Raw genomic sequence first — 13,322 nt, forward strand, 5'->3', positions numbered from 1 at the left:
CTAATGTAACTCATAATAATTGCAATAGACCATTGCATTATGTCACCCAAATAATTAGGATGCCTTATATGACTCCACCAGACAACATCTTTCCATGCGACGTCAGGATGGTCTCTAAATCTGTAAATTTCAAAAACAGATATTGTGATTTATTTTGGCCCAAAAAAAGAAAAAAAATAATTATTTGTTCTTACACTTACAAGGTACTGTCGGGATTTTTTCTGAATTCATTTAAAAAAATTTGTTTACCTTTTTTTAATAGCGAGGAAGATAAGGCATATATACTGGTGCGGGGACGTATCCACTTGCGGGCGGTGCGGGAAAGTATCCACTTGCGGGTGGTGCGGGGATATATCCACTTGCGGACGATGCGGGGACGTATCCACTTGCGGGTGGTGCGGCGACATATCCACTTGCAGGCGGTGCGGAGACGTATCCACTTGTGGGTGGTGCAGGGATGTATCCACTTGCAAGCGGTGCGGAGACGTATCCACTTGCGGGCGGTGCGGGGACGTATCCACTTGCGGATGGTACGGATATGTATCCACTTGCGGGCGGTGCGGGGACGGAAACAGATGGGACATAAAAATGTTTCTTGTTTTTACGCCGTTCCCTATTAACCGCCCGCTTAACTGCTTCATTTATGCGCTGCAAAAATAATTATAACACTTAATAAAATTATAATATAGTAAAAATATAATATATTAAAATTTTTGCATACATACGTACATACTACATGGTTTGATAAGTCCGTAGCCTTGCAATGAAAAAACCATTTTTTACACGTGAAATCATTTTTATTCTTCAACATAACCTCCTTGAAGCAAAATGCACTTCTTCCAACGGTCCTCTAACATTTTGATACCTTTGGAATAATACGATTTCTCAAACCCTGCAAAATAGGCTTCCGTTTCCAATATGACCGCCTCATTGGTGTGAAATCTTTTTCCCTGGAGCCATCTTTTCAAATTAGGAAACAAATAATAGTCGCTGGGGGCCAGATCTGGAGAATACGGTGGGTGAGGAAGCAATTCGTAGCCCAAAGAATCCAATTTCACCACCGCTTTTACGGATGAGTGCGCCGGTGCGTTGTCGTAATGAAACAAGATTTTTTTCTTCTTCAAATGTGGTCGTTTTTTCTTGATTTCTTCGTCCAATTTGTCCAATAATGTAACATAGTAGTCGCCAGTTATTGTCTTCCCTTTTTCCAGATAGTCGATGAATATTATGCCATGCGCATCCCAAAAAACACTGGCCATACGTTGGGTCTTTGGGCGTTTCGGTCGACTTTCACCCGCTTGCAACCACTCTGCAGACTGTCTATTGGACTCAGGTGTTGTAGTAATGGATCCATGTTTTATCAATTGTCACGAATCGACGCAAAAATTCCGTTGGATTACGCTGAAACAACGCCAAAGCACGCTGTGAATCATCAACACGCTGCTGTTTCTGATCAATTGTTAGTGAACGCGGCTCCCTTCGCGCAGACAGCTTTTTCATACCCAAATGTTCATGTAAAATATGGTGCACGCGTTCTATTGATATCTTTACGATGTCAGCTATCTCCCTCACTTTAACTCTTCGATCATCCAAAACAATACGATGGACTTTTTTGATGTTTTCTTCAGTGACTGCCTCATTTGGACGTCCTGAACGTTCAGCATCATCGGTGCATGTACGATCACGTTTAAATTCGGCATACTACTTCTTTACTGTTGGATACGATGGAGAAGATGTGCTATAACGTTTATCAAGCCATTCCTTGGATTGGACAGTGTTTTTTCCCATCAAAAAACAATGTTTAATTAGAACGCGAAATTCTTTGGAATCCACTTTTTCTCAAATAGCAAAAGTAACTTTACTCTAATGGCTGTAACTTGTGAACCAATCGACGAAATGTCATGAAATTTTGACTGAAAGCTAGTTAAGGTTGGTACTACTGCATAAACATAAACATTTTGAGATAGTCACGCCATCTCTATGTGAGGCTACGGACTTATCAAACCATGTAATACGTACATACGTACATACGCACATACATACATACATACATACGCACATACATACGCACACACGCACATACATACATGCATACGCGCACGCGCGCGCGCGCGCACACACACACACACACACATACATACACACACATACATACATACATACATACATACATACATATTACACATATACATACACAACATTTACACATATACTGACGTCTAGTTTTATTATATTATTATTATTTGCAATTCACCTCCCGGGAAAAAAAGTCCATATAAAATTGGCCATATATGGATTTTGTCAATATGTAATTATGTTTTGCCAAATATCAGATACAAAATTACAATTGAAAAATTTTAATAAAATATCTTTTAACATTATAATATTACCGAGTCGTTGAATGATTAATCATAATTTCAATAGAAATATCCACATGAAATCTACATTGATATTTCGAGAATAAAGTACCTCGATGTAATAATGAAAAAAGAAAGTTGTATCCACGTAGATAATTCGTGGATAAATCTGCATCCACGTAAGCCACGTAAAATACGTGGATTCGACGAGGATGTGACGTAATTGTTTTTGTCGGGCACTAGCTACCACTAGTACCACTTAGCTGCTTCTATAATAATATAAATATAACTGTTGGTTTTAAATGCTGCATAATAATTAATTAAATATATAATGCAAGATATAATTTATAGGAAAAATTATATTTGTCTATATAAAAAAAGGTAAAATCATATATAATCTTAAATGATTATACAGGGTGACCCATTTTAACTTAGGCAGCCAAATAACTCGAAAAATAAGCAAGATAGAGAAAAATGTTTTAGACAAAAGTTGTATGGTTTCGAGGGGGCCATAAGATGGTATCATTGGTTTGACCTTGAAGAGTCATTTGAAGGTCACGTGAAGGTCACTTCAATTTTTTTAAATGGAATACCCTATATATTTTTGTACATTCTTGTAGCTTATTTCGAGAGCTTTCCAAAACACTATAATTAAGTACCTTTCCGTTAAGTACTTTTTGAGTTATGATGCTTGAAATAATTTCTTAATTTTACATAAACCGTAAAATATCTTGTAAAATATTCATTTTTCGATTATCTTACCTTAATACTTTTATGTACAAAATAATGAGAGGAATCAATTGGTGTAAAGAAAACACATAGTTGTTTTTAAGAAAAAATATGGAATTGTTAATTGCAAATTACATATTTTTTCTTCGAAACAACTATGTGTTTTCTTTACACCAATTGATTCCTCTCATTATTTTGTACATAAAACTATTAAGGTAAGGTAATCGAAAAATGAATATTTTACAAGATATTTTACGGTTTATGTAAAATTAAGAAATTATTTCAAGCCTCATAACTCAAAAAGTACTTAACGAAAATGTACTTAATTATAGTGTTTTGGAAAGCTCTCGAGATGAGCTACAAGAATGTCCAAAATATATAGGATATTCCATTTAAAAAAATTGAAGTGACCTTCACGTGACCTTCAAATGACTCTTCAAGGTCAAACCAATGATACCATCTTATGGCCCCCTCGAAACCATACAACTTTTGTCTAAAACATTTTTCTCTATCTTGCTTATTTTTCGAGTTATTTGGCTGCCTAAGTTAAAATGGGTCACCCTGTATATAATATCATATATGATTTATATCAAAGCATACATGAAACTAATTTTTGCTTTGGTTTTATACATGCTTAGATATGATATCATTATCTGACTATGTCTGATTGTACAAAATGACGTGAGGTATCTAATATCATTTTTTATGATCAGAAATGGTCAGAGATGGACATCATATCTAAGCATATACAAAAACGTATGCTCTGATAAAATCATATGTGATATTATATATAATCATATAAGACTGTATATAATTTTACTTTTTTTTATATAAATAGACATGGACTTTTTTTCCTGGGCTGTGATTTGAAGATGATATAATATATTGAACAATGCATCAATTACTATACACATACATACATATATATATCTACATATGTATATGTGTATGTATGCACATGTGTAGTAATTGATGCGTACTTATATTATACCATTTGCATATCACACATAAAATTAAAGGTGAAATGCAAATAATAATAATATTACAAACTAGACGTTAGTATATGTTTATATGTGTGTATGTAGTTACGTAAAATCTCTGCAAAATCTATATACATATATATATATATATATATATATATATATATGTATATGTATGTTTTTTACATATGCACACTTTTTCCGCCATAAATAAAAAAACTTACTTGTTTTACGTTTTCTCGTCCTCTTATCGTGCTTGTCTTGTTGTCGTGGACCAATGGCTGCGACGACAACGATGCCGACGTCACTGTCGCTACCGTCCTCGTCGCTGCCATCATCGTCGCTGCCATCCTCGTCGCAGCCGTTCTCGTCGTCATCGCCGTTGGCATCGTCGTCGTCGTCGTCGTTGTCGCCGCTGTTACCATTGGCTTACTGCCCTCACTTCGTGCTACAAATATGCAATGTTTTTCTTATATAACAGAATGAGGGTGTAACGGAGCACCTTTCCTGACGCCGCGGATCGGCTCGCCGGAGTCAGGGTTTGGGAGAAGGGGAGGCTCAGGCTCGCAGAACTACACGTGTTAATTACGATATAAGCTCTTTATTCCGTAATTCTTAAACTAAGTTTTACAAACAGGTGTATTGCTAACAGGACGCGTACAACTAGTAATGCGGACGCAAGATCTTCACGCGCTGGTCGCGTACAGTTCGTGTCAGACACTGATTTCTCGCGACGAATATAAGATGTGTACGCGGATCGGACGCGACGAGTTTACGAACACAATCCTTAACTAGTAACACAGGATATGTACAGAGCGATCGCGTGCTACACGACGCGAAACGGGCGCAACTTACTTACGAACACAAACCTTAATCTAGTGACGCGAGGCCAAAGAAACGGTCGGTTTGGTCGAAGACCGCGGATACCGCTGGCAGGTAAGAAATACGACTAGGAAGGGAGATCGTGAAGGCAGTTGTTCTTTATTCGTTCCAGGAGCCGTGAAAATGGCTGTTGTTCCAAGAGCTGTGAAAACGGCTGTCGTCCAGGAGCCGTGAAAACGATTGTCGTCCAGGAGCCGTGAAAACGGCTGTCGTCCGGGAGCCGGGGAAGCGGCTGTCGTCCAGGAGCCGTGGAAACGATTGTCGTCCAGGAGCCGTGAAAACGGCTGTCGTCCAGGAGCCGTGAAAACGATTGTCGTCTAGGAGCCGTAAAAACGGCTGTCGTCCGGGAGCCGGGGAAGCGGCTGTCGTCCAGGAGCCGTGGAAACGATTGTCGTCCAGGAGCCGTGAAAACGGCTGTCGTCCAGGAGCCGTGAAAACGATTGTCGTCCAGGAGCCGTGAAAACGGCTATCATCCGGGAGTCGGGGAAGCGGCTGTCGTCCAGGAGCCGTGAAAACGGCTGTTCGATCTTCGAGGATGAGCCCGACAGTTCCGGACGTCGGTTGCAACCGACCGAGTACGAGAGCGCCCGTACCCTGGACCGGATTGTCCGTGGCTCGACGGGATGCTTCTGGTTGTCGAGTGCACCCGACCGGGCACGGTAGCGACCGTGCTCTGGACCAGAGCAAGGATAGGAGCTCGGTAAGCTTCGAATGCCCAGAGTGCGCCCTGTGGCTTTGAGCGTCCCGAGAGTCGGGACAGGAATAAGTCTCGATCTGCCGGAGCGACCGCCTTATACAGGGTGATTCTAAATAACTTTATGCTTTTGCAAAAACATAATCTTGACCGAATTCTAAGACGATTTTTCCTTTGGCAAAATTTCGTCCGAAGCTTAGTTTTTGAATTATTAAAGGAAGTAGTTAACATATGACGGGTAGAATACAAGAGGCAGGCAAGGGTGACGCGATTCACCGTCAGACGCGGGTGCTTACGCGGGGCGCCTGCTGCGATCAGCTGGTCGCTATACACATACAGACACACATGCGAACACATACATTCTCTCTCTGCCTGTCTGCCTGTCTGTCTCTTTCTCTCTCTCTCTCTCTCTCCCCCCCCCCTCTCTCGCTCATTCGCCCACTCACCTGTTTTTTTTTTTTTTTTTTTTTTTTTACGAGAGAGGGGAAAATGCATTTTATGCATACCCACCGGTCGATCCAATGAGTTATGTGGGACTCGAGTACCAAGTCGAATTACCAACTCGGTACTCCCTACCCACTAAAAACCCCTCTCTTTTCACGAATTTCCTTTGACACACTGTCCCTCTGACTTCCCGAGATCTGTTTTCACATAACGTCAAAAAATAGTTATTATTACCTTGTTCGATGACTTTTGATGTATTGCTGTAATTGCTTGAAGGAGAAATGAATTTTCCGATAGATCGTACGTTCTCAAATTTAACGTAGATATCACGTTGCAAAAGACAAGAAATCCACACTAAATTATTAACTGAAAGTTTTTCTCCTTTCATGAACTGTATTCTTTTATAAACTTTAACGTAATCACATTTATTTACTCACTCGATGAGACGAGAAATTTACTAATGACTCTCACTAATCACTATTAATCACTGTCGAATAATAACTGTTGGCGATTAAAAATCACTCGATGAAAGAAACACGCGCGGACACGTTACTACACGACGCGACGACGCGACAATGCGACGATAATTACTCGGCGACTGCAAGCAGTTTTTTGTCATGGTAGGTTGCGGTAGGTTAAGGTACTACTGGCGCAATCGAACGCGATCATATGTTCCATTGAAGAATGCGGTAAACATAATAAACATTTAACATATTAATATTATTATTATCATGAATGTGTGTGATATCCATACATCGTATGATATCTATTTAAAAATAAATTAGATTAAATAAGTGTTTTTAAAATATTTATTACTTTTACTATTATCATACAAAATATTAATATTAAATATTTATTTAAGATAATAGTAAAAGTAATACATATTTTAAAAACACTTATTTAATCTAATTAATTTTTAAATAGATATCATACGATGTATGGATATCACACACATTCATGATAATAATAATATTAATATGTTAAATGTTTATTATGTTTACCGCATTCTTCAATGGAACACATGATCGCGTTCGATTGCGCCAGTAGTACCTTAACCTACCGCAACCTACCATGACAAAAAACTGCTTGCAGTCGCCGAGTAATTATCGTCGCATTGTCGCGTCGTCGCGTCGTGTAGTAACGTGTCCGCGCGTGTTTCTTTCATCGAGTGATTTTTAATCGCCAACAGTTATTATTCGACAGTGATTAATAGTGATTAGTGAGAGTCATTAGTAAATTTCTCGTCTCATCGAGTGAGTAAATAAATGTGATTACGTTAAAGTTTATAAAAGAATACAGTTCATGAAAGGAGAAAAACTGTCAGTTAATAATTTAGTGTGGATTTCTTGTCTTTTGCAACGTGATATCTACGTTAAATTTGAGAACGTACGATCTATCGGAAAATTCATTTCTCCTTCAAGCAATTACAGCAATACATCAAAAGTCATCGAACAAGGTAATAATAACTATTTTTTGACGTTATGTGAAAACAGATCTCGGGAAGTCAGAGGGACAGTGTGTCAAAGGAAATTCGTGAAAAGAGAGGGGTTTTTAGTGGGTAGGGAGTACCGAGTTGGTAATTCGACTTGGTACTCGAGTCCCACATAACTCACTGGATCGACCGGTGGGTATGCATAAAATGCATTTTCCCCTCTCTCGTAAAAAAAAAAAAAAAAAAAACAGGTGAGTGGGCGAATGAGCGAGAGAGGGGGGGGAGAGAGAGAGAGAGAGAGAAAGAGACAGACAGACAGACAGGCAGAGAGAGAATGTATGTGTTCGCATGTGTGTCTGTATGTGTATAGCGACCAGCTGATCGCAGCAGGCGCCCCGCGTAAGCACCCGCGTCTGACGGTGAATCGCGTCACCCTTGCCTGCCTCTTGTATTCGACCCGTCATACGTTAACTACTTCCTTTAATAATTCAAAAACTAAGCTTCGGACGAAATTTTGCCAAAGGAAAAATCGTCTTAGAATTCGGTCAAGATTATGTTTTTGCAAAAGCATAAAGTTATTTAGAATCACCCTGTATACCCGGCTGGTTACCCCCCACGCTATACCCCGACACGGTCATGCGTGTTGAAGTGGGGTAGGCCGCGACTCTCATTCGGCGGCTCTTAATCCGCGGCTCGGTCGAGGTGCTCAATCGGCGGCGCCAACTTGGCGCGAGCGTGGGTTCGTAGTTCGCTCTAGTAACGGCTCCGCCGTTGCAAGGGTATGAGAACATTTTCTTTCTTAGGTTATGAACACATGCGATGCAACAATTTACGTAAATCATAGATGTAAGTAATGCACAAGATTTGGACGTATGTCGTAGAAACGTGCTACAATCGTTACTTTCGATTGTAGCACGTACTTACGTCTACTACATACGTAAATTGTTGTATCGCATGCATGCGTGCTCATAACCTAAAAAAGATACGAGAACGAAAAAAGCAAAAGAGATTATATATTATATCATTATAATTTATACAACGTAATCTCTACGACTTACATATCTCTCAACTTGTTATTTCTAAATAATTTATATAAAATAAAATACGTCTTCCCATCGTTGTACTACGTTCGGTGGTTCGACGCACAGTTCGACGTGGCTCGACGACAACTGACGATCCCAGTAACGAGACGCTGGAAACAGACAACAGTGTTGCCACTTTCGAGACGCTGGCAACAGACAACAGCGTTGCCAGTTTCGAGACGCTGGCAACATGCAATTGCGTGGAATAACGCAGCTATCAAAAATTGTATATAGCTCGGCGCTTCAGTATAGAGGAGGACAGATATATTTTGTTTTCTGTCTTCTTCATACCAAACCGACAATGAAGACGAGAGGCACAGCTGTTCACTTCTTTTACAGCCTTTTGATATATATATTGCGACGTTTCTCAAAATTGTTAATTTTATATACAATTCCTCCTCGAGGTGTTAGAGAGAAGGATGCTAAAGGGGGAGCGAAAACGTCGTCAAAAACACAAGGATAGAGATACTCGCGCTTGGAGGAACTAAGATGGAGGATGTTCTCGCGCGAGCCGCGGCGAAGCGAAGGCCGTCTCGAGATCTCGAAGTTGGGCGCCAGATACGGTCTTTCACGTATCAGTTCGCTAAACACCAGAATAACGCAAGAAAAAGCTTGTCTGATTCGCCACGGGCCGACTAGCTCACCTAACGATAAAGGGGCAGGGTCTGTTAAAAAGAATATTAAATTATTTTATGCGAGGCTTTCGGGAATTACGAAAATTGACAGGCACAACGGACTTTAACAATCATGAAACGCGAACATTCAAATAAATTACGCGAGCTTAATATAAAAGAAAATATAACAAATTTATTCAAGAAAAGAAATATGAAAAAAAGAATATAAAGTAAAAGAAATAACGAATTCAAAAGAGAAATAATAATAACATAAATTAGCAAATTTAAAATAGCGAAATATAACAGATGTTAACGTAACTTCGAAATTTTGAAATAACGGAATATAGAACCGAGTAGTCTTCAATAGCGGTGATAATAATAACAATATGAAATCGAGACTATAAGAAAGCGCTGATTTTAATAGTTCTTCTAGCCCATTTTTATGGCGAGACTTTGCGAGGCCGAACGGCGTTTCGAAAACGAAGCGGAAATTTTAACACTCTCATCGCCGTCTCATTTTACAGATTTCTTTTTCTTTTATTCTTTCCCTCGCTCTGTTAATCGACGGCCACCTGTTCTAAAAGAGGCTTAATAATTGAGCGAGAGCAATTAAACAATTTGCGGAGACGGACGATCTCGCTTGCGACGGGCGCGCTCGATACAATCGATAATCGACAGTCGTCGGATGTCGCTTACTTGCCTTTCGGCGTGACGCTGTTTACTTACGCGAAGCCCTCGAATTTCAGCAATTTCTTAATTTATCGTAATTTATCGCACACCGCGACACATTCACACGCACGGCAAATATCTCGAAATAAGCGCAAATCATACACGTAATGAGCGCGACAAGGACAGCACGACATTCGCAACGTCACGATACGCACACGGTCATACACTCACATACACGCTAATTAATAACGAAAGTCGCACGAAGATCGATTGCGGGGATGCCTTACGCGGCTTCGACAATTATTTTCGACCGCACGGAAAGCGAACGCAATCTCCCGCGATTTACCACGCACGTGGTCGATATACGAGAGCCGGTCGCTACGTGTTTTACAACACCCCGAATCCCGGAGAGAGACGAACGGTTCCTTATCGACTACGGCCGACGTTACGATCGTCCTTGATGCCTCGGTCGCTCGTCTCCGGTCGCCCGAAATACACGAAGATTGAAAGCTCGGTACAAAGACCGAGCGACAACAAGACACACGAAAATGGCGACGGCGACAGAGCGGCCGGTCCGCGGACGGAATCGCGTGCGTGGCTTACAATTATGCGATGGGCAACCTCACCGATACTTTTTCCCGTGGCCAGGGGATGATCCTCGGCTCGTCCTATCGCCCTGATTTCGGCCGCGACACACAAAACGACAACGAAGAACCGACTATATGAAGCGATCGTTTTCAACGAGCGCCCGCACTAGAGTGTCTCCCTGGATCTCGCGATCCAGGGTCGATAGCGGCGTCAATCCTGCGCGCAAGGGTGCGCGTATTCGCGGCCAATAGCGCCGCGACACGCGAGATATTAATGCGCCCCGCGACAACGCTGTATCGGGGCCCGTGATGGCCCCGATAATTCGAAAATCAGAATTTCAGCGACCCTGCTGTCAGCGGTCTTCTTTTATGCCGAACGTTCGTCCTCCGTCCTCGGAGGATAGCGCCGACCGGGTCCTGCGATTCCGGTCCTTGACAGCCGTTTAGTTTTCCGCTGTTCATCTTCTTTTCGCGGGGGCGAATTCCACCCGCGACTCGGCTCTGTCCTGATCCTCGGGCACTATCTCTGCTCTCGAATCGGAGGCCGGAAATGTCGTATCGGTTGTCGCAGAAGATTCCTCTTGTTTTTCTTCAAGATGTTCTCCGGCGGGTTGCCCGATGTACAAAATAATACAAAAAAAAAGAATTAGTAATGATGCAAAATTATAACAATAGCCCGTCTCTCCGGAAATTTCGATATGGCTCTTGCAATCTCTTTCTGGCGCGGCCGCGCGCCGTCAAGATTTCCGGGGCGGATGGACGCGCGTTGGGACGGCAACGTCACTATATATATATATATATATATATATATATATATATATATATATAAATAACTATAAGAAATTAGGCTCTGTGTATTAAAACATAAACTTAAATTTAAAGGCAATAAGAGCTAAACGCGGATGGTAGTGCGTAAGTTCAACGAGAAATAAGTTTTCGTTGAAACTTATTTGTGTGCACAGGGCACAAATTTTCTTGGTACGATACCAAGCAAATTTAAATAATTCTCAATTCGAGAATTTATTTAATTATTATCCCTCTTTCCCCCCTGTAATGTTGTAGGCGAGAAAAATATCGGGCCGAAAGTCGCTGAATCGGGAATCGAACCCGAGTCTTTCGCTTGCCGGACGACTGCTCTTACCACTGAGCTATTCAGACCCTTCAACTCGATACTTCTCGGTCGCCTACAATTATATATTAAATTGAAGAATAACGCCATCTTCCGCCGGCGTGAAATTTAAATAACTATAAGAAATTAGGTTCTGTGTATTAAAACATAAACTTAAATTTAAAGGCAATAAGAGCTAAACGCGGATGGTAGTACGTAAGTTCAACGAGAAATAAGTTTTCGTTTACAACATTACAGGGGGGAAAGAGGGATAATAATTAAATAAATTCTCGAATTGAGAATTATTTAAATTTGCTTGGTATCGTACCAAGAAAATTTGTGCCCTGTGCACACAAATAAGTTTCAACGAAAACTTATTTCTCGTTGAACTTACGCACTACCATCCGCGTTTAGCTCTTATTGCCTTTAAATTTAAGTTTATGTTTTAATACACAGAGCCTAATTTCTTATAGTTATTTAAATTTCACGCCGGCGGAAGATGGCGTTATTCTTCAATTTAATATATAATTGTAGGCGACCGAGAAGTATCGAGTTGAAGGGTCTGAATAGCTCAGTGGTAAGAGCAGTCGCCCGGCAAGCGAAAGACTCGGGTTCGATTCCCAATTCAGCGACTTTCGGCCCGATATTTTTCTCGCCTACAACATTACAGGGGGGAAAGAGGGATAATAATTAAATAAATTCTCGAATTGAGAATTATTTAAATTTGCTTGATATCGTACCAAGAAAATTTGTGCCCTGTGCACACAAATAAGTTTCAACGAAAACTTATTTCTCGTTGAACTTACGCATTACCATCCGCGTTTAGCTCTTATTGCCTTTAAATTTAAGTATATATATATAATATATATATAATATAAAATATATAAAATAGAATTGGGAAATTTAATACTGAATTTATTTATGATTTTAAAAAATATACTATATACATATATGTGGCGGTTAATCACACGCCACAAGCGTACCACTGGCAAGCACCTGCCAGTAGGCTACGCGCCGCACGCGCTATCATAGATCGCCGCTACATGCGGAGATTCTCCCACGAGCTATGCGCCTCGCCGCCAGGCGGCAAACTACACGAACGCGTTCTCGTGAGTAGGAAACGGCAGGAGCGGTATATAAGGCCGCCAGCAGCATCAGACCATCGAGTCACGGCACAGCAGCAGTCAGAGTGTGTTCGCTCAATACGACGCATAGCCGCTTACTCTTACTTTTGATAGAGGAGTCGTAGACTCCTCAAAATCTTTTTGCGAGGCTTACCGTCTTGCAGCATTAACAGTCGGCGGAGCCGCATACCACGGCTACTATCGACGCCCCGATCAACAGGGCCGATCAGACCGCCGTGGAGAGAGGAAGCACCACCAGCAAAGCGAGTTTCTTTTCAACTCTTGCCGTGGAAGCCGCACCCTCTCGACTTAGAGCTTCCACACATGACCAGACCTCCTCGGCAGCTATTGCAGCCGTGGGATATACGAGTCAGACGGTATACATCACCTACGGGGCCTTGGGCTGTTCCAGAATTGTTATCACCGTTGCCACCTTCGCCTCAACGGAAGAAGAATAGGGGAACGCAGACTCTAGCAACAAGCCGCGTTCACAGGGCAACACAAATCTGCAGGATCACCAACGACCAAGGCACCCAATCCGACTCTGACTGGGAAACCACCAGTAGATCTCAAGCCACTCAGACTGAGAAGATACGTGACAAGAGCAATAACTCTCTGGG

The 13,322-nt window shown here is 41.4% G+C and overlaps 1 protein-coding gene across 1 annotated transcript; it reads right to left on the reverse strand.

The window, feature by feature from the left end:
* Positions 1-255: 255 nt before the first annotated feature.
* Positions 256-12,869, reverse strand: LOC145969071 (uncharacterized). The gene is made up of 4 exons (XM_083094931.1): positions 12,808-12,869; positions 4,291-4,481; positions 1,609-1,649; positions 256-648 (listed from the first exon to the last, which is right to left on the reverse strand). The coding sequence occupies exons 1-4, from the start codon at positions 12,867-12,869 to the stop codon at positions 256-258; spliced, it is 687 nt and encodes a 228-aa protein (XP_082951057.1).
* Between the last annotated feature and the right edge of the window lie 453 nt (positions 12,870-13,322).

Source organism: Camponotus vicinus, unplaced genomic scaffold (genome assembly GCF_025532165.1).
Source record: "Camponotus vicinus isolate PSW18456_S1 unplaced genomic scaffold, iyCamVici1.0 SCAF_3, whole genome shotgun sequence".
NCBI classification, from domain to species: domain Eukaryota; kingdom Metazoa; phylum Arthropoda; class Insecta; order Hymenoptera; family Formicidae; genus Camponotus; species Camponotus vicinus.